Source organism: Ictidomys tridecemlineatus, chromosome 1, assembly GCF_052094955.1.
Source record: "Ictidomys tridecemlineatus isolate mIctTri1 chromosome 1, mIctTri1.hap1, whole genome shotgun sequence".
NCBI classification, from domain to species: Eukaryota; Metazoa; Chordata; class Mammalia; order Rodentia; family Sciuridae; genus Ictidomys; species Ictidomys tridecemlineatus.
This window is the reverse complement of record NC_135477.1, coordinates 172,938,222-172,961,537: the sequence shown is the minus strand read 5'-3', so window position 1 is coordinate 172,961,537 and position 23,316 is coordinate 172,938,222. Positions and strand designations below refer to the sequence as shown.

Here is a 23,316-nt window from a genome sequence, read left to right as displayed (position 1 = left end):
TGACCTATTTCAGTCAGATTCCCTCATAATTTAGCTCCCAAAGTCCATAAGTCAGATAGTTAGCCACTGTCATGGCCCTGGAGGCCCTGAGAACAGAGGACCAGCAGATGCTGTAAGTCAAGGAGGGCAGGGCCATTACCTTTGCTTTCTCTTGGAAGGGAATGGACTTTAACTTTAATGAAAGCTTCTAAGAGTCAGATACTGCACTCAAGTGGGTTACCTACCCCTAACAAAGCATAACATCCACAATAAAAGAGAATTGTGTAGGCATTTATAATTTTACCTCATCCTCTGTTTAATGTTTAGTGCAAGTGGAAATCATCCTACCTGTTTCCAAATCACATTGACACTGAAAGAAATTCAGGCTGGTAACTGTATAGGCCATTAAGAGCATATATCATGACCAGCTACTAACAATAAGGATTTTCATGCACTTTTTGGTAATGTTTTTGTATTTCATTTGTTTACTTCCATTACCATATTTATTTTTCAGAGCAGCACCAGAAGATTTATTTTGAATAATATTAAATTTATCTTCTATATGAGAAAAGAAGAGAAAAATAAAAATATGGAGGCTTAGTAACTAGTCCACACAATAGTGAGATATTTGTTTTAAAAACAGAGATGCATGTTAAGTATACAATCAGTAGAAGTCCTCAGTGGGCAATATACATGTGCATGCGCAGGTATACAGACACACACACACAAACACACACACACACACACACATGCATGCGCGTACGCACACACATTATTTGCAAAAGCTTTGTTAATCTTGAAATTTCAAAGACTTCTTAGTGGAATACCTTGGATGAAAGTTTTAACTTAAAACATCAGTAATTTAAAAATATTAAAGTTGGGCAAAAACAATAAAACCTAGAGAGTAATACTAATTAGAAAATGGATACATTACTCAGAAATGGATTTAATCCTCAAAAAATGAAGAGATCAAGTAATTACATTTGCATACATAAGGAGTCTAAGAGAATCAGGGCTCTCTCAAGTAACTAGTGGCCATAAATGGATCTATTTATGATCTGGTCAAAACTCACACATTCTGTTTTCATCTTGAAGCCCAAAGTGCTGAGCCTTAGCATGCAGATAAGGTAACAGAACCAAACTAAGACAAAACAAGGTAAACTTCCTGTATAAACATTTCTATGATACCAATAGGACATGATACATACAGGATTTTTCTTCTTTTTGTCTTTGTCCTTGCTTGGTTTCCTATTGCTGACAAAATAATGCAGGGTGCCATACTCCACCAATGCAGAGAAGACAAAGATGAAGCAAACAGACACAAAGAGATCCATTGCTGTGACATAGGAGACCTTGGGGAGAGATTTGCGCGCAATGGTGCTGAGGGTGGTCATTGTCAGGACAGTCGTGATACCTAAAAAGAGGCACAGTAGAATTGATGGTGTTATAGTATCAGTAAATTGAGTGACTATGTCACCAAGGAGACTAAACTTGGTTTGTGTCTTCTGATAGACAACCTCAGTGGTGGGAAAGGAGATATAACTGAACTTAATCCACTCTCGCCATGAATATTATTATATTTTCACTATGCAACAATTATTGTGACAAATACTGAATATACACTCGAACATTTTCCAAGCAAACCAGCCCATTCCACTAGTTGTTTTGTGACAGGGAACAAAATTAAGACAACCTGCTGCAACAACCACGAAAAGGTGACAGTTTCCTCTATAAAACCTGTGTCGTGTGTGGAAAAGGTAACACAGCTTCAGCATTCAAGTTGATTCTAGCTCTTTCTGTAGAAACTTAGTTCACCATCCTAACCATCCAGGCATTGATTTTCCCATCATTTGAACTAGCTCCTTGAAAGCCCACCTTAGATTTTATCATTCTAGGATTCTAATTCTGCATATCTTGTAGTGACTGGAAGTGTCTTTAGGTTTTTCTAAAATAGTATCTCTGTGTCTTTATTTTCTCCGGTTTTATGATTTTTCTCATGGGGGAAGAAAACCCACAAAGATTCCATCACTTAGTGATGGCAGATAACAGTTATTGCTGCCCAGAAGACTTCAGAGGAAAGATCAAACTTTGGAAGAGAAGAAGAGTGATCAAGCAAACTGTGACTATAAATGTCATAGCCCTGGTATTACACTGCTCGTGAGTATTTAATAATCCACTTTTTTTTTCCATTATCTATATTCTATGACAATGGATATCTCTCTTGATGGCCATTGTAACCCCATAGTAGAGCATAGTGCTGGGATTCAATAAATACTTGTTGAATGAAAAATGTGACATAATGTATCAATAGATAATATATATGTGAAAGACTCAAGAGGCTCAGCCTACATTTGAGAATAGTAATTCATATTCACAAAGTGTAGGAGATAGTCAAATTTCTTTGGCAAGGTGCTATGTCAAGTGCTTTATTCAAGAAAATCTTCCTAATTTCCTATGATGTGTAAGCACAGGAAGAATAAATACTTGTCCAGGCTAGTAAGTGGTAGAGATGAGATACAAACCTAGGTAGCCTGACTTCAAATGCTATGTTTTGAACCACTAGGTTTCATTTCCATGAACAAATGGAAATATAAAATGAATGATATGCAGCATGAAGCATCGAAGTGCTGGGAGCATGTGTTAGTGACTAATTCTTGATTGAGGAATTATTATAGGCCTGGGGAGGTCTTTCATGCTATTATGGAGAAATTTTAGGAAAGTTCAAGTTTCTCATCTACTAGCAGAGGATGGAAGGTGGGGAAGCAATGGGAAATTTCATGAAGCTTTTGTTAAAATTAATTTAAATAATGTGCATAAAGCGTGATACAGTTTGGATCTGTAAAATGTCCTTCAAAGGGCCAGGGGCTTGATTTTTCAGCTTGGCTCAACTGGAAGATGGTGGAACCTTTAGTAGGTGGGATCCAGAAGAATGAAGTTAGGTCATTGGGGAGGTGCCCTCGAAGAGCATATTGGACCACTGCCCCTCCGTGTCTTTGTCATTGGTTCCTGGCTGCTGTGAGGTGAGCAGGCCTCCTCTGCCATGCACTCCTGCCAGGGTGTACTGCGCTGCCACAACCAGAGCACGGGCTCTAGTGACCAGGGACTAAAAGGAACCTTTCCTCCTCCGAAGCTGATTTTTCTTGGGTATTTGTTACAGTGTTAGAAAGCTTATCAACACAGAGTAGCAATATTTCGTAAAGTCTCAGTAAATGTTCAGTAAATTAAAAATTTTTGATTTTTTAAAATTAAAATTAAATTTTTAACTTTACTTTAATTAAAAAAATATTACTTAGGTTATCTATGCATTCATTAAAGTTGAATTGCTTGATTATACCCAATTACCGCTCATCTTTTTAGGAAGAAAACTTAAAAATTAAATTGGAGCCTTGGCCTTCATGTCATGATCAGGCCTCAAGCTACTCTTTCTTGACTTATGAAAAGTGAAAACCTCTGTGTTTGTGGTAGATACCAAAGATGAGTTCATTTTAGAAAACCTAGTGTGTGACAGTTTAAGCAAAACAATTCCAACATACAGATTAAACACTGATCTTGCGCATTTGGAAGATACTATTAGGTTACATGGAAGTCAGTCAATCACAGCCTTTTAAGGTATGGTTTGAAGAATCACCATAGGATAGTTTTAGAGAGCCACCTGAAGCCACAGGAAAGAAAATGGCTATGACATCAAGAATGAGAAGTGATGGCAGAGTGGGTTTCCCCTATTCACTAACTAACAATACAAAAGCATTTAAAATCCAGTTTTGCTAAACAAAGACATAATTCTCTTATTGGAGGTAGATGAAAAATACCCAGAGGTTTTACCAAGTCTTCCAGTCTTGGCATGAAGTATCCTTCTCAGGAATGTTAGCCCAGATCAGATTACTTTGGTAAAAAATACCAATTGGCATTTTCCCCTTTTTGTGCATCATCATTGGAACATAATCGAACCTCATCAGCTACCAGCTGTGTAGCTACAGTCAAGTGTTATAAGCTCCAGGATGACCATTCCCTGTGTTCTGATGGTCTAGGCACAGAGAATAGCACGTGTCTCTGAGCAATGTGAGCATATTTATCTCACTCAATAAAGAACTTGGCTCTGACTGTTCTCTGGCAATAAGGTTAAAGTTAGCAGGTGTTCATGCTCATCTCATTTAACTCTTGATGATGAACACAGGAAAAGATAATGGAACTCAATGAAATCTAGAGCAATGTTCTAAAAGGTGGACTGCACATTAAAATTGACTGAATTTTTCTTTTTAAATCCTAAGCCCCAGGCCATGCCCTTGACAATTTAAATAAGCATCTTTGGGGACTGTATTAAAGAATCTTACTTTTTAAAAGTGCTCCTCGTTATATAAATATGTAATTGAGTTTAAAAAGCAGTGATCTAGATGAGTGAGACAGCAAAGTTAAAAGAGCGATATTGGTTCAGGCTGGCTTCTCGACTTTACCATGACCAGCCTTCAGCAAAGCTGCCTACCCAGAGCAAATCTATGTTCCATTAGCCAAGGTGCGAATTTATTACCTATTGGCTATGTGACTTTATATAAGCTGTTTAACCTTGCAGCATCTTTACTTCCTTAGCTTAGCTCTAAAAACTTTTATGATAACTTGTGTTGTTATCATTGCAACTTCTTGCAGTTGTTTCAAAGAGTAACAAAGGAATAAAGACCATATTGAACATGCCTGACATATTCATAAATGATCAAGAAATAGGAGTATGTATCCGTATCTTGCTGAAAAATCTGTTCTCCATTTTTTAGCTCACACATCTCCATTCCTTCTGCTAATAAGCCAATGAACACATTTCATGAGTGGTTGAAATGATTTATCTAAGGGGCCATAAAAGGGATTTTGACCAACAAGAGTCCAGGTTTCAAGAGGAGAGGTTGACTGAAATATTTAACTTAAAATATACTGAGGAAGAGGGTAAGTTGGAATCTATCAATGTATTTGTCCCATCAATTCAAGGAAATATACATTAATTGATGGTCATTGAGGTACCAGCTATGTGCCAGACAGTACACTGGAGACATATGACATTTACATTCTGATTTGCAATGACATGTAAACATGTCATGTAACACCTTCTACTCAGTGACAAGCATTAGTCCTAACGTATTAGGCTCAGTGTATTCTGAGTATGTGTCAGCATGAAGCATGAGACGAGATATTTGAATTGTTGAATAGGACTTGAAACAAAAAGTACTGCATATAACAGGAAAAATCAAAATAACTTCATTTTGAAACAGATGGGAAACTAAATTAGGTTTGGAAGAGGACAGATATGCAAATGTTGTCTTTCTTCCCAGTAATCACTTCTGCCCTCAGTTTAATAACCTAGTACAGATCATTTTGTCAGAAAATGACTACATAGTAGCTACCATTTCTGAGTCTTCATCCTGTTCCATGTGCTTTGTGCATAGAATACCTTACATAACCCAAAGAGAACCTGCAAATTAGGAATTGGAAATGATGCATGTTTTACATGTGAGGAAACTGATGTAGAGAGATGCAAGGGCATTCCAAGGTTATGTAGTGTGTGTGACTGAAAGTCCAGATTTGACTTCAAAACCCCAGTTCTTACTTATCACTTGATGTCACTTCTTTAGCCAAGGAGTTGGCAAAAGCTGTGGTTCTAGGTTTTACGTAGAGGATGAATGATAAGAGGGTACTGTGGTTTTATAATGACATTTCCCTTGCTATATACTTAGTTAAGTCTTTATAGTTTCATTCACAAACCTAGACTCCAATGCTCCTGTGTTTCTGTTTTGATTTAGTCTATTTAACACTTCTTCTCCAGGTGAAGAAAAAGACATGGAGAATCTAAGGTAAATATCATCATATATAATATTTGGAGAAAACTTCAAATAATCTTAAAATTGGTCTTTTTTCCAAAATTTCACAGATAAATGTGTTTTTCAAAAAATAATCTGTTCAATGGATCTTCTGTAAAGAGCCAATTACTTCCAATGTCATTGCCATCACTGTAAAATGAACACTATTTTTAAACCATTATTTAAAAATAATTGTAAATAAACATTATTTTTTTAAAAAATGTACTAATTTTCCCAAAGATGAAACAAATGGACTTCTATATAATTGCTGGCTGAATTTTGAGCAAATAAAAAGTAAATAAAAATTTCTTGCATTGTGTACTTATCTTGGGACACCATAATGTAAAGAAATGTAACTCACCTAAAGATGTTCTGGCTGGAACAGCATCCTTGTTGATCCAGAAGGACACCCAGGACAGGACCACGATAAGCGTGCAGGGTATGTAGGTCTGTATGGTGAAATACCCCATTCTTCTGCTCAGATCAAAGTAGACAGTCATGACCACATAGTCCCCTGGAGAGTAGAGGAGAGATAGCAGTACCTATATCAAAAGCTGGAAACATTTAAATATGAGCAGGCTATCTAACTCTCCTGAACACATTTAAATGGAGAGGGTTTTTAAAAAATATTTTATTTATTGTAATTTGTTATATATGACAGCAGAAGGCAATTCAATTCATATTACACAAATAGTGCACAATTTTTTCATGTCTCTGGTTGCACACAAAGGAGAGTCACACCATTCATGTTTTCATACATGTACTGAGGGTAATTATGTCTGTCTTATTCTACCGCCTTTCCTACCTCTATACCCTCTCCTTTCTCCTCCCTTCTCTTTGCCCTATCATCTATTCCTCCCACGCTCTCCCTCCCATTCCCATTATGAATCAGCATCCTTATATCAGAGAAAACATTCGGCATTTGTTTTATTGGGATTGGCTTATTTCACTTAGCATTATATGAGGGCTATGTTGAAAACTCTCTTCTAAACACTGGGTTAAAAAAATAGAGTGGAAATTTGGGAAATTAATCCTGATTCTTTTAGAAGCCATGTTAGCTACTAGGTGGAAGAAAACATTTTAAGGGCATTGATCATATTTTCTTCTTTCAGATGACTCTTGGTTTTTAATTTTGTTATCACATTTGAAACACAATTTATAAAATTTCTGTTTACCTACTATTCTTGTTTTTATGCTTTGCCTGTCTTGCCTGCAATATGGTATGTTCTAAGTTTTGTAACCTTTTCCTGTCTTTCTTAGACGTTTACCTGCAAAAACCAGAGAGGAATATCTAGGTGCTTGACAATAACAAATGAATCTTTTACTCAGAATTTATAGCCAAATTCTTATGGTGAAACATTTTCCTCATATTTTACTGAATCATATGATTTTTTAATAGAAATTATTTTAATTTGCAATTGTTCATTCAATTGGAAGGTAAATGTTGCAATACCTGTCTTTCCTATTGCATGGTACCTGAAAAAGTTCATTGAAAGTACCCATTTTAGGGGCTGGGATTGTGGCTCAGCAGTAGAGTGCTCGCCCGGCATGCAAGAGGCACTGGGTTCCATCCTCAGCACCACATAAATGTAAAATAAAGATATTGTGTCCACCTAAAAACTTTAAAAATAAATATTTTTTAAAAAGTACCCATTTTAGTCTACCATTGTACAATCTGTACTGGGCATCTTGCTTGACTCTAAACAGGTGCTCAGTAAAATTTGTTGGATAAATAAACAAATGAATGAATGCATTGATAAATTTAAAATATAAAGAAGAAAATACAAAAAATATATCATGAAACTTTTTGGTTAAAATGGAATTTATGTAAATAACCCAGGAAATACACTGTTTAGAAGTACTAAGGAACTGAAGAGTAACTACATAGCTATGCATGAGAATAACTTACTGTAAAACAATTTCAAGTCTCTAACTTTATTAAATCATGATGTGTATATTGTTGTTTAAAATCCATGTCCATCATTTTGTATTATTGCATGTAAAATTCTAAAGTATTTTGATTTTCAAAATTACAGAACATAACATGGAATTACATCTCAGTTACAGTATATTTATATATTCCATATATTGTATGAGAACATTAGTTTCAAAGACTGTATTTGTGCTTATGACATGAGAGAAATACATGGGAACACTTTTCAAATTTTGCTTTCCTTTTTTCTTTGATAAATTATATATTACATATAAGCATGTATTTTTAAATATTTATTTTTTAGTTGTAATCGGACACAATACCTTTATTTATTTATTTATTTCTATGTGGTGCTGAGGATCGAACCCAGGGCCTCGCACATGCTAGGAGAGCGCTCTATGCCTGAGCCACAACCCCAACCCAATAGATTATATTTTATCCTAAAATACCTAGATAATTAAATCCAAATCATGTGCCTGAGCATAATAACTAGGCATTGTGCCTATGTTGACTTAATCTGAAATCAGACATCTTAAGAAGCTTCATGCAGAGGAGTTAACTTTGCAAGTTATCTCTATGCAGTCTAGTTCTTTGCCATTTTCAAGCTTTACCTGCTATTCTTGCAAAGGGCTGGTATATAAAGCCCTTTAAGCCCTCTTTGAGGGATCAAAGCCTCTCCCTTGGCACTGCCTTTCAGTAGATTCACATCTCACTATGTGCTTAGGCTAAGCCTGGTTGATGCAGTAATCACTACCTGGTGCAGAGTGGGTCACAAGGCTTCCTGAGGGACATCTGTACCCTCTCAAAGATCACTGAGTAATAACTATTTAGTTTAGCAATAACTATTTAGTTTATGCCTCAAAACTTGAAGGTAGAAATACTTGATTGATAAGTAGATTTTAGCTGACTTCCTTGAGATTATGCTTCTCTGTGTTAATATTTCTGACATATAGGTCAAGTTATAACATTTCATAAATCAGTGTAGTCTTTGCTTTGTCCTAACTTCAAATAGAATAGACATAGGATATGATCGAGGAGTAAAAACATTTTATTTGAGATGGCCTCTATTAAGTCATCTTTCTCTTTTCATTTCTTTGATCGGAATACCAAAGGAAAATGCAAGGCCTCTTATTCTGTATGAAAAACACAAAGAAAGAAAGAGAAGGGGTTTCCTTTTTTGTTGTTGTTGTTGCTTGTTTGTTTATTTATTTATTTATTTTTAAAATGTCATATATGGGTACTTTTTTTGCTATTTTCCAATTCCTTGAGTTTCTCCACATTTTAAATATTTAAATTAAAATTTCTAAATTTTAATATTTTAAGTAAAGCCTCACAATGTTAGTAGCTTCTTTTCTCCTTATCATGTAAGGGAATGAGAGTCTGCACTTCTACCTTAATGATCTGACTCTTTAAAGGTGAACTTTAATCTTGTCCAATATTAGCAAGATAATTATCTCAATTCAATTCTCCAGTTCCCTTTAAGTCAGGGTCTAAACTTCCATAGTGCACTTATCTGTGAATTTCTATTATGAGGGAAGAGCTTCTGAGCACCTTTCATCTTTGCCAGCAAATCTAAAGCTTTTCTACCAGTGGATTATGGATTCAAACTTGGGAACAAGCTGTTTAAAAGCAAAGCAGTTTCACAGTGACAGCCCGATGCCTGTCTTATCTTCAAGGCCCTGGTGTTTTTTGTATTCTTAAAAACTCTTGGGCTGAGGAGTCTATAAAGTCAAATCCCCTTAAAGTGCTGCATCAGTGATTTTCCCAAACCCAAAAGGTTTAAATGCCCACCAAATCAAAGGTGGTTATTTTGGACACTTCAAATTTATTCTTCCCATTGATTTGTCCTAACATTTGGCTTTTAAATTTACAGCCTTTCATAAATTAGTTCCATCTCTACTTTGGTCAAGACTTAAGACTTTGGTCTACTGAGCATGTAGTAGACTTTGGTCTATTAAGCATGTAGACTTTGGTCCAGATTTAGTATGTACATACTTAGATAGACCATGTTTGAGCTCAGGAGGCATAGCTCGGAATAATAACCATGAATGTCCAGCCATCTCTTTCCTTAATTTATTCAAGCTTCTTATGTCTAGTTTTATGAAGCAACTATCAATGTCAGTAACACATGAGACTTTAATTCCTTTTTTAGCTATATTGTTAAAAAAAAAAAATCATAGGTACCTGAGTCAGGAATGGTGGCACATGACTGTCATCCTAGGGACTTGAGTCACTGATGGAGGAAGAGTGTGAGTTTGAAGCCAGTCTCAGCAACATAGTGAAACCCTAAGCAAACTGTCTTAAAATAAAGACTATAAAGAGCTGGGGATATGGCTCAGTAGTTAAGCACACCTGGATCAACCCCTCTTCAGTACCAAAGATGAGAAAATAAAATAAAACTAAATAATGAGAAAGCAATAAAATTCTGAACTTAATAGTGTGTTTAGCTTCTTTCATAGATGAAACCTCAAAAACTTAATGATTTTTACAGGAGATAATTATTTATCTCCATTGAAACCCTGAAATAATAATTATTATTTTCTAATACTAATAATAAGAACCTACTATATGCAGACACTGGGCTAAATGATTTGCATACATCATCTTAAAATGTCCTAAATACTTTGTCATGAAAATGAAAAAAAAATTAAGCCTAAGATTTACCTTTGTTTTGTTCTTCTTCCATCATTCTTAGTCTATTTTAAAATAATTAGAGCAGATTATATTCCGCTCTGTTAACTTTACAAGGTATTGTAATGTATAGTCCTTTTCTAGTTTCTTCTTTAAATCAACAATATTTTTAAAAACTGCTATTTGTATGGCACTCTATTAGGTATTATGGAGATTAAGACCTATGGGATCTAACAACTTATTCTAAATTAAATAGGTTAAATGGGAACATTATTGTTCTCTCTCTGGAACCCAGATAGAGATGTGAGACAATGCATCAGATCTATTCCATAATTCCTCATTAGACATCTGAATCTGAGTCATAATTCTGGGCAGTTGATTTTTACTACAGGCAAACAATAAATTTGGTTGGATTTTCATTTGAAGAAATCATTTTCTCAAATTAGATTTATACCTCCACCTAACACACAAAATGAATTTAAGATGGACCAGAAGTCCAAATTTATGAGCAAATATAAGTACTACATAAACACAGAATATCTTTACAACCTTTATGTATGAAAGGTTTTATCAAGCATAACAAAATATAAAATTATGAAAATGTTTAAGGTGTAAAACTCAGAAATTATGTTTCCTAAATAATTCTATACCTGGTTTTAAAAGGCAAAATACCACACTTCAATGAAATATTAATAAAAAAAAAATCAAAGGCTCATAATCACCGATACATAAAGGGTTCCCATTATTCACCAAGAAAAGAAACTTAAATTTTTAACTAAGCTGGAATAAAAAGTGAAGAATTCATGGATACTAAATGTATGGTGATATTTTTAACTTCAGTAGCAATCAGTGAAATTAAGTGTAAAATAATATTTCATTTAAACTGTCAGAGTGTGGGGGGAAAAACTGACATGTAAAGTTCAGCCCCAACATGATGTAAACAAAGGGCAGAGCTACATATGTTTGGGGGTGGAGGGAGAACACAGAGATGGTACATACAGAGATGCAACTTTTTGAAAGATAATCTGAAATTATTTATTTAAAAAAAACACAGTTTACTCTTACATTTCTGCAGGATCTTAAGTACCTGGGTGTGTGTGGGGGGGGGACTTTCACATATATTGCTTTTCATTGGGTCCCAAGATTTTCTCAAGATCAACTGTGTGCCTAGAAGTTTGAGGAGAATTCTCAGTCCTTGGGCACAATCCCAGGCTTCCAGTTGAAGAGATCTAGAACATGATTAGGGAGGAAAGGCTTCCACATTAATCAGCTGCTAGCTTCTATGCATATTGCCTCCAAGGAGTTTCGGCATCTGTCACCTATACCCACCTTCCCAGGGGTGGTTTAGCCTCTCACTAAGTATTTTGCAATACACTCAGTGTTTTCAAAGAAACCAGCGTCTGAGAGGTCAAGGGAGGGCCTTGCCTGTCACAGGATTTCTTAGGCTAAGAAAGCCATGTCAGTTTACCTTTCCTACACAATGGCACCAGCGCTCCAATAAAACAAACAGACCTTAACTGATCTCACACCCCACCACGGAAGTTTCTGGCAAGCACCTTTTTGAGTGTTCTAACTAAATATTGCCAACCTTCACAAAATTTAACCAGGTCCATTTTCTTTTCCAAAAAAAGAAAAAAAAAATCCACTCTATATCCTGGCATCCAGGTAATCTATAATTTGAATCTCACCTATCTAACCTATGTCTTTCTGTTTTGTTATTCCCTTCCTGTTCTCTAAACCCTAGCCAAAGGAAATTCATCATCTTCATTTCGTGCTTTGGTGACTCTTCGGCCTTCGTTCTTCCTGACTTCAGCTCTCTCCCAGATCCCTAGAAAATTTTACAGCTTCTGGCCGTCCACACCAAAACCACCAGCACCACTACACACACGAATTTCACAGTATATCTAGGCCTGTGTTATCTAAAATGATAGCCATCTTAAATAAAAATTAATATTAAATAAAATTTAAAACTTCACCTCCTCGTTTGTATAAACCAGATTTCAAGGGCTCAATACTACACATGCCTAGTGACTGGTACATAATCTGCATTGGGGCAGTGGGGTGTAGTTCAACTGGACCATCTTGACTCAAATCCTCTTCCTCTTAGAATACGGGTTTGTTCTGGGCCTTCCCTTCACATTTTTCATTATAAATGTACATCGCTCAACACATCTGGTACATTTCACCATTACTCATACTGAACCATCACAACCTTATCGCTCACCATTTATAATGTTCCCAGTTTATTTCCAGCCAACTGATTTACTTCCTGCCTCCCCAAAAGAGTACTTTTCTTTCTTTTGTTCTTCTTTGTCATATATTGCCCCCATCTTCTAGAATGTTCTCTGCCACTCTGGTCAAGTCATACACATACACATGCTTCCTATTCTTTCAGTTATTGACCATTTCAGACACTGAAATTCTTTAACTTGACCTGTAACACTTCATATGGTCTTTCCCCTAACTATCTTCTGCCTCATTCAAAAAAATTAACTTGTTTTAATTAGTTACACGATAAAAGAAAAAATAGGCCCAAATCTTTATCATGTCAGCTTAGGATCTGACTTCCTTAACAAGACTCCTAAAGTGTAAAAAGTAAAATCAAGAATCAATAAATGGGATGGATTCAAATTAAAAAGCTTATTCTCATGGAAGGAAACAACCAATAATATGAGGAGAGAGCCTACAGATTGGGGAGAAAATCTTTACCACATGCACCTCTGATAAAGCATTAATCTCTAGGATATAGAAAGAACTCAAAAAACTTAACACCAAAAACAAACAAACAAACAAACCAAACAAATAACCCAATCAATAAATGGGCTAAGGAACTGAACAGACACTTCACAGAAGAAGAAATACAATTGATCAACAAATATATAAAAAAGTATTCAATACCTCTAGCAATTAGAGAAATACAAATCAAAACTAACACTAAGAATCATCTCACTTCTGCCTCATTTTTACTGGTGTTCCTTTGCTACTTGGCATTCTTACAGTCCTTACATGTCCCACCCAAATCTACTACTGATTGTCTTTGGGACAAGGATATGCCTATACCTCTGACTGTAACTCTAATATTTTTATAGAACTCATACCTTTCATGCTTTATATCAGTTCATTAATCCTAGCATTCAAAAAGTCATCACTGGGTCCAATGTCTTTGGTAAGATCTCATAGTAAGGCATCAGTAGAATCATAATCCAGACTATATGAATGGTGTAAATACTGGATCACACTCTGTATAATAATCCAGAGCTCCATCTGGGAAAGAGTTGAACTGCTTTTTTTTTTTTTTTTTAAATATTTTCAGGATCTAGTTACACAGAAGTAACGATGAATTCCTATAATGAATAATGCTTTATTTCAGAATGTCATGATGAAAATCTTGGATAAACTATACAGCGTCACTCATGCCAATGCAGAGATCAATATTAGTTTTAAAAATATTAGATTTTCCTTTTATGAATTATTGCATTTGGAAGTTGTCTTTTGTTTGTTTGTTTGTTTTTTTTCCTGGATATCTTGCTGAACTGAATCACTTGAGACGACAATGGAAGATCACGGCTTCTGTGAGCAATATTAACTTCTTGCCAAGTAGGAAAAGAAGGGGAGGGAAATCATCTCTATCAGGCTGCATGATACTTAGTGAAGCATTCATTGGATATTTGGCTTCTCTGCCAGATTCAGTTATTGAAAGAAAAGAACAAAGCGGCTTGGCTGTTGCGCAGGCCCTTCTCTGTCTTCATGTTAAGTCTAATGGATTTGTTTCCACTTAAAAAATTTGCTGTTTTTATTTTATCTGTTGTTCAAGTTCAAATGTTGAAGAACAAAAATAAAAAGGAAATTGGGGAAAATAAAAGCTGTCATTCATGTAAAAGCAAAGCACCATGAATATGCTGCAGCTTGCTGGGGAGAGCCTCCAGGAGATTCTTCAACAACCCAGTGCAGTGTTGGTTCCACCTGGAGGCAAGGAGACTGGGGACTCATCTGTTTCTTGTGCGTTGAGGTAGGCTGGTCTTAATCTCTTAGCTCAAATGGCTGCATTCCCTGGAGAAATGGACTACACTGAGCCATTAGCAGCCAACCCATTAACATCTAAAGGTGGATGTATGAGCTCAAGGACAGAGGTAAGGTTGCTGGACAAAAATAGTGTTCACTACAAGGGCGGTCAGATCAGAATAGCTAGGTTCAACATTCCTAGTCGCATCACTAGCTGTGTGATTTTAGGCAACTTCTCTAACTCTCTCAATCACATCATCCTTATCTGTAAAATAGGGATAGTAATAGAATCCACCTCGTAGGGTTATTGTGAACATACCCAGAATTCACATATCAATCAACTAGACTTGGTGTACTGCTAGCACATATAAAGTTTGTTCATTCAGTTATTACAAAGTAGAGTGATTGATGTCATACCACCAAGCACCATTCTGTCCCATAATAACCATAGGAGAAATGTTATTAAACATGCAGGAGAGAATCAGAGATTGAAACAATCTTAGAATGTGTCCTTACCAAGGAATTCTATCCCCTTGAAGACTAAGTAATTAAGTTTCATTAAAGAAGGATACTTCACCCAAGACAGGCTTCTAGAGGCAGAACCAAGATTCCTCCTTCATAAACACACACACCTTCTGTAGAAAACAGCCTCTCATTTTGAACCAATGGTTAGGACCATGAAGATAAAGATGAAGAGAAAGTGAAAAGCAGTTATTGTTGAATGTAGTTAATACAGAAAGCTGGTTTGAATATCTGGGGTCCCCAACATCAAACATATAATACCTTCATTTACTCTTGAGCCTTATGTAACAACACATAGTACCCTTTATAGGCTGGGAACTCATCTGGAAGGACAGCTTGGCAGAATTAACAACTATAAATTTTCTTCTTGGAGAATAGCCTTGGATGCAAGGAAAATCAGATTTTACAAATCCTTCAGAGTGTGTTGATTCTGTAGGTTCACGCTATGAGGAATTTGCTAATATCAGTATTCTTGCACTCCTCTGTTCCATAATTCTCTTTATTAATCAGTGTAGCAGCTTCTCTTCCTCAATCTCCAAAAAAGCCACAGAAGATGCCCAGCCCAGTGTGGACTTTTATAGTTTGATTCAAATTCTGAATCCACCATCAAATTCCAAAAATGCAGCAGGCAGAAAAACTGAATTAATTCACCTTGGGATCTATATGAATAACATAACTCTGGCTGAGAAATCAGAAACTATCCATACAAATGAATATATTTCCACTCTAATCCACCAAAAGGGAATGCAATTTCCCAGCATAATTAAGTCTAACTCCTGCAAACATCTGACTAGATATTAAAACATGTTTTACCTAAGTGCAGTATGGTTCCCAGTAGCAGATTTAGAGCCAGAATTTAAGTACAAGGCATAGTGATAACAAAGGATAACGATAACAAGGTACCTGGACATGTCCACATCATTTAAATTCTCCCAGTAAAATAGTGAGAGCAATATTATTGCTAAAGCTGCTGTGAAAACAACCTTTGCTAATGGTAAGGAAGGTGTTTTGTACTCTTTCAAGCACAGTATATACATAAGGTACTACAATCAGCTTATTGAAGATGTTTGTTTTGCAAAATAACTTCTACAACATTGGTAGGTAAGATTCCTGTTGAGGGGTATGTGTTTTTAACCTTTGTTGAAAGGCTGCAACTACCAGGAATGAGAGGAAAGCAGCTAATCTTGTTCTTGTTTGTACCAATTTCATTGTATCTATGAATACTATTAATTCACTCCCAGCTTAATAGAGCTCACAGTTTTGTGCCAGTAAAATTATACTCTTTTGTTCAATTCAGACTCTGAAGTGCAGACTAATTACATATCAACATGGTCTGGTAGTCAAAGGTAACAAAATATTCTTTAATATGTAGTTACTCTTTGTGTAGAGTATTATGTGGCACTAACAGATCTAATTTACCTCTTTCGGAAGTCCCATTGCTGTAGAAATTTTAAAGTATGAATTCATGTTTCACTCTTAGCTCTTACAGCTCTCAGACAATATTTTCAGTGGCTCAGAAGAAAGATGTCAATATGGAGCATGTGAAATAGCATGGGTGTTTCTGCTAACTTTGGTAATAAAGTAAGTCTTCAAGTCCCAAGAAAGAGCACAATCATTCACTTCTATATGCAGCTAGATACGTTGAACAAGGGGATGAACTTTGTGTTCATTTGAGTTCGAGATTATCATTAATCGGTCAGAGTTACAATCCCAGAGCCACAGAGGAGGGGTCAATACATAACATTTACATGCTGGCATAACAGATTGCACTTCACTGGGCAAGTGAGTGGAATTCCTATCTGTGACTTGTGGAAAGGAACAGAATTCCCAGTGGAAGACAGTCCTATAAACAGTCTCCAGCCATGGGCAGCCACACATCCATCTACTCTGAAAGGTGAAAGTTTGTTCTCTGCAAAAGCCTTTTGGTACCCACCACTTCCTAGAAACAGGAAACTATTGATGGTGAGATCTGAATTCTTATCCCAAATTAGTCAGGTTCTAATTTGTGATGTTATGGAGTTATTTTAACTAATGAATCTGGGCCTCAGTTGCATTTTTATGTAAAATAGAGCTGACAAAACTTCACCATAGAAACCTCAGAGTTACTGCAATGATTTAATATTTCTTGTCCTAATGGTAGTCAAAGGTAACCAAATATTCTTTAATATATAGTTACTCTTTGTGTAGAGTATTATGTGGCACTAACAGATCTAATTTACAGATCTAATTAAATCACTACCTAAGATTTTATTACTACATGTCTCCTCAATCCTGTACTTGGCTATTATTGAACATATTTCAATAATTAGTATGCAAAGATTTCAAATTTGTGTTAATATTGTGGAAAATATTAAAACAAACTTTATTCCAAACCCTAGGCTTGATCATTATTTTCCATAGTTTAAGAAAGATAAAAGATGCAACAGGAGTTAAAAGGCAGTAAAAATCTTGGGGACATTTGAATTATGAAATATGGGTTGTAATTTTAATTAGATACATGCTGCATTATAGATTTGAAAATAAGTATTTGTTAATTCTTATTCTATATAAATCTAATCTCTATAAATATTTTTCACATTATTTAAAAATTATTTTTATAAAGTTTGTTCCTTTTTCAGATCATAATTTGCTTTATGCAGCATTTAATATTTCTGGTAATGCTTTAAGAAGACACCCACTAAGGCCCACCTGTGCTTTAAGAATACACCTACTAAGGCCCATCCTACAACTGTTCACCAAGACTTGCTGTGGCATGCACTCTTCTCTGGGGTTTTCTCCTGACCTCTTCATCCTTCATGTACCTTGTGTTAAAATAGATACACTTGGCTACTGAGGTATTTCCTTACTGGATGAATCTAGTATCTTCTTCCTTTTATTCTCTATTTGGTAAGTTCTCTTGTGTTAACAAAAGAACTAATGTTAAGAAGTTGCTTTCATGGTCTCAATCTATTCTGATTTGGAGTACTCAATAGGTACCAGCCTGCTAATTCTAAGCACGGCAAATCTTGCATACAAGGCTCTTCCCTGCATTGTTGACTAATGCCAAATTTCAGGCTTGGAGGAAAAATGGTAAGAATTCAAGCTATACTCAAAATTTAATACTAATACTACCACCAATAATGATGGTATTTGAATACTATCTGTCCTAATGATGACTATATCACACAAATGGTGCCAAAATCTGGAAAGAATGATTAAAATGATATTAATTATTATAACATTAAACCCAGAAACCTTTTTTTTGGAGAAAAAAGCATGGTATTAGATTAAAAAAAAAAAACTTCATGTTTTCACCCTTTTAATGAACCTGGTATAACTTTGCATTTGAAGCCAGACTTGATTAATCTAACCTAGGCCCTGACATTTTCTTAAAGTAAAAGCTCCATGGAGATTGTGGAACCTAATGTTATCAGAATACCACATTTCTGAAATGTCTTTGAAAGAAGCTGGAAAAAAAAAAAAAAAAGAATGTTCAAATTCAGGCAACTGCAGGCGATGGTTGCAAAAGGTCAAATAACAAAATGTTCCCTGAGATGTCAAATCACTCCTGGGGATACTCTGCAAAATTACAGGCTTAAAAACTTGGCCTTACTTGCTCTTTATTCCTAAGCACACAATTTTCAAGTCCTTCCACCTACCCCATGGAATTCTTTCTCTCAGGAAGTTTGGTGTTTTGTGATAACCAAGGATATTTTTAAGATATCCTTGCTAAGATATTTTTAAAAATCATTGCTAATATATATATATATATATATATATATATATATATATATATATATATATATATATTTAAAAACTGTATATTATGCCATACTGCAGAGTCACAAAGCTCAACTTCTCTCAATTAGGAGACTTGCTATTTTGCTGGGGGAAACACAGGACTCAAAATTAGAAGAACGAGGTTCTAATTCCTATTTGAGTCTGATTTTGTTGTGTGATGCTGGGTAAATATCACTTCTAGTTCTCTTTTTTCTCCTCTCTATAAAATGTAAAGGATTCAATTGGATGATGCATCTAGTGGAAACACTATAGAAATGTTAAATATGATTTTAGTACCTAATAATTTTTATAATATTGTTATTTAATAGTTCAAACATATTTCATGTTTCATGGATGATGCAAATACCACTAGTGAGAGTTATCTAAAAGTTACTTCTAAAAATAAAGTAATAAGACATTTGATGAAAAGTGAAAAACAGCTCTTTCTTAGTTTAAATACTCATTTATCCAAAACCTTGGGTAAGATTTGTACTGACATTTCCCACATGGAAAAATGGGGATGATAGTTGTCCTTTCCTCTTATGGAAAGGGTATGTGATAACTATTAAATAAAACGATTCGTGTGGAATTTTTAAAAAGGGATTGAGATATAGAAGGTGTTTAAAAAAAACTACCGATTCATTATTATTCATTTTTTATTTATCTGATGGTTTCAAATAACAGAGAGGATCTTTTGATCTTGAGAATCAAGTTGGATGTTAGAGCTATTTGTCTGGGTTTATATTTACAGTAAGTATCTTTATATTCTTATACATCATGATGCAGGTCATTTTAGGAAGTTAAAACCTTAGTCCCATTCCTTCGTTTTCCATTTTGAAATCTAATGTTGCTATTGGTACACATCTGACCAGAAATCCTCTAGCACTGCAGTATGTACTTGGGGTCAAAGACAAGAAAACCAAACTAGCCGTCCTGTTTGACTGAGAAGACTCCATTCCAGACATAGAACTAGGGCCTCACCCCAGACATGACACAGTAAGGCTGTCAGAGGGAGGCAGTGCCCATACTCTGTGGGATGTTCACCATGAAGTCTTTGCTGTGACTTGATTGTGAAATTAAGTGACATACTCTGAAGACGGGGAACAGCATGCATTCACATGCATTTTCAGATTATACTTGGATTCCAGACCTCTAGGTCCTCTTGGTTTTCAATTTACACATCAAAGAATAAATTCTAGGGCAACCTGCTACATGGGTGGTGTGTCCTTTGCATTTTATAAAGGGCAGGGATTGGCACCAATTTTGCTCTGCCCGTAGAGAAATTTTGGTGCAGAAAAAGGCTTTTGGGAAAAACTGCTCTGAAGGAAGGGTCAAGTAAACCAACGTATGTGGGCAACTGTCCTATGGCCGGCTTCTGCTGTTGCGGGATTCATACAGGGGATTATCAAAGCCCTCCAAGTCCACTGTTTTTTTTTTGAGTTGGCACTTAATATTTTTTCACAGATGGTATTCTGTGTCTAATCAGCATCGAGAACAATGGCATAATGCTCAGCTCCTAAAATGAACTGTCTCTGGCTTTATTATATAGGGAGTTTTCATTCCCTCTATTGCTGAATTAGAATTAGAATTTGACCCTGTGGGGTCAGAGCTGAAAAAAAATTTATAGAATAGGACATTTTCTTTGTATTATATGTTAGAAAGAGGAACCATGAGAGGGAGCAGTCACTGCTCAGAGTATAAAAGTTGCACTGAAAGCCTGGTCACTCAGTCCATCCCTGAATGCTTTTGTTTGTTTTAATACTTTTATTTCAATAAATAAGCTAAGGGTTGTAAAATTTAACTATAGTTCATACATTAAAGATTGATAGGTTTTTTTCCCTCCTCTCCTTTTCCATAACTAAGTGCCTGAATAAATTTTGGAGTCAACCAATCCTTGATGTGGAATAACTGCTTTTATAACTTACAAAGGAAAAGAAGGGAAAGCATAATAGCCCTTACTTTGAAAGAGCTCCATTATCTGTGAAGCACAAATGTTCTCAGCAGAGTGACAACAACCTCCCAGTCAGCTGATCAAGAGAGACTTCTAAAGGAGCATTTGATGTTGGTATTGATAAATGTAAAGCCTAATTGGAATCTGTTTTTGTAAATAATAAACAAGTTGAAGTTGCTTCCTTTCCTTCTATAGCCATTCATTCAGGAGAAAAATATATCATTTCCTTTTTAGGCAGTTTCCATAGGGTGTACACTCCTAAATTTATACACATTAATATATAGTTTCTTCCTCCAACCAATTCCTAATCAACATAAAGCAACCAATTGCAAGGGTATAATAATTGGGATAGTTTGTGAAAACTGACTCACTAGGTAAAGAACATCAGAGAAAAGAAAATATCTGCTGTAAATGAAATGTTTTCCAATCGTTGCTGTGATTGAGAAAACACTCTTGGCAATGTTGTAAGACATATTCTCGGAAAAAAATAAAAAGAGACAACCCATTCATTTCCTTGTGTGCTGTGTATCAGCTTCTGTGGACAGCTATAATCTTCCCAAGTGTCAAATTCACCAAGCATACACAGCTCATCTTTTGCAGGAAGGCAAAGAAAATTCCTATGACGTAAACATTCCCCACACACTCTATAGCTTTCTGCTGGTTGGTTTATTGTTCTTGTTAAGAAAAGACACTGATCAATAAAACCCCCTTTATTTTTAGTTCTAAAATAATTTCTTCAAACCACTGTCACTTTAAGGTAAGTAGAAGACAGACCAAATGGAAAAGAGAAAGTAGACTATTTATATGTAAAAAAAAAAAAAAGAAGGAATCAAGAATTATCTAATTCGTCTATTGGTAAAACTCAAGAGTTAAAATTGAATCACCAGGGTTGCACAATTACTTAGTACCAGATCTAAGATACATACAATTCCAGGAGCTTGAATCTGAATTTGCAATTTTCTCAGAGTGACATTTCATTAAAAGCATTTCATATATTTTTGGTCCATACAACTAAACTAATAATGCAACAACGATAACCACAGATATTGTGGTTTTAATATCAACTTGTTCAAATCTTTCATCTTAGAAATGAGAAAACTGAAGCCCCTTGTTTCCCATTCTGCCTCCTAGAGAATCAAAAATATTTGTGCTTCTTTGTCATAGGATGTCAGGTGTAACATGGCAGAAGAGAATGAGTACAGGAGAGAAAGGGGTTGGGCATTAGGGAAAATTGATTTTCCACCTGCTGAGAGCTGAGCTTAGAGAAAGCAGCACTTTGCAATACTTATGTTTCCCTCCTAGATGTCAGGAGAAGTGGAGCCAGGGCAATTTCTAACATTGTTCCTTGAAGAGCTGTGGCATCTGATTATGTAAAACAAACCCAGAGAAGGGAAGGGATGCCAGCAAAGAGTCTCGGCACACTTAGTCAACTGTCCTCTAGGGAGAGCCTGACAGTATGTCTCCGCCTCTAGGAGGAAAAAGAACATGACTTGCTGAATGTAGGTTGAATGATCCAGAAGAGAATCTGAGATGAAATCAATACACCCGCTCACTGTGTCTCAGCCCCGGAAGAGAACAAGAGAGAGACAGTTGGAAGAAATCCTCAGCTTGGCATCAGGCCAAGCTCTGTGCTCTCCAGGCAAGGAAAGAGATTCAGGAAGATGGACTGGCAGTTGTAAGAAAAGTGGGTTTTCTCTTTTCCTGGTTAATTTAGAAGACGTAAATAAAAGTATGATAAAGGATGAATTTTATGCTTCATTCTCCCCATTCCTCTGGTCTTGTGCTTCTGGTGCCCTCTGTCCCATGAAGCAGAAGTTTCCTTTCCATCTCCTACCCAGTTTCACACAGGGCATTTGCCAGACCAGTTTGCCCTGAGCAACATGCTGCTCTCATCATGACGACATCACCAGTCTGAATTTGCACCCTCACTCTGGTTCTTGTCAAGTGTTCTAAGTCACTTAACGGCTTGGAATGCCAGATTCTTTGTATCTACACTCAACTGCCTTCTATGTCACATGTCCTCCCTTCTAGATGACTGGGAAGGAAAGATGCATGGCAGAAAGTGTCTAATGATTGATTTTCCTAATTAGTTGTGGTTTAGAGAGGATTTCTAAAGGTAATGCTTTCAACTCAGCAGAGGAGATCTTGAATAGTGGGTTTTTTGGTATCACAGTACCTAACAGGAATATATTTGGGAGCCCTCAAACAACACAAAAAAATTACACTCTAATCCACCCCTAAGGCCAAATCTCACTATTGCTCATGTCTGGAAATGTGAACTTTCAGCTGTGGTTGGATTACATCATAATGACACTTTTTAAGTGTATGATCTTATCAAAATCTGAATTAGTGATTCCCTAAAGCAAATCATAAAGATGAGTAAATGGAGAACAGACCAAACCCAATATGAACCTCAAATAATCTTAATATTTTTTTTCTTGCATAGTTTAAATTTGGGGGAGGAGATCCATTTACTCCAAATATCTACAGTACAGGCAAAAGTGAAGAGATGACTTTCATGCAGAACAAGAAAAAAATGACATGCTTTCATATTCAACACACAAAAGTTTCCAGGAACAAAGATTTGATAACTTTGCTTAAAAAAATCCTTCACAAAATTAACAAGATTTAGGAAAGGATGCTCTCTTAATCTTCATTACTTATATGTCTGTCCTTAGGATTTGTTTCTTCTCTTTCTTTGC

At 35.8% G+C, this 23,316-nt stretch overlaps 1 protein-coding gene across 2 annotated transcripts in view; it reads right to left on the bottom strand.

The window, feature by feature from the left end:
• Positions 1-23,316, bottom strand: part of Gabrg2 (gamma-aminobutyric acid type A receptor subunit gamma2) — an 87,935-nt gene that overhangs the window by 4,919 nt on the left and 59,700 nt on the right. For both annotated transcript variants that reach the window (XM_078052074.1, XM_078052077.1), the window contains exons 7-8: positions 6,178-6,330; positions 1,188-1,393 (exon numbers count right to left, since the gene is read on the bottom strand). In XM_078052074.1, the coding sequence (XP_077908200.1) occupies positions 1,188-1,393; positions 6,178-6,330 (359 nt within the window). The remainder of the gene's footprint in view (positions 1-1,187; positions 1,394-6,177; positions 6,331-23,316) is intronic.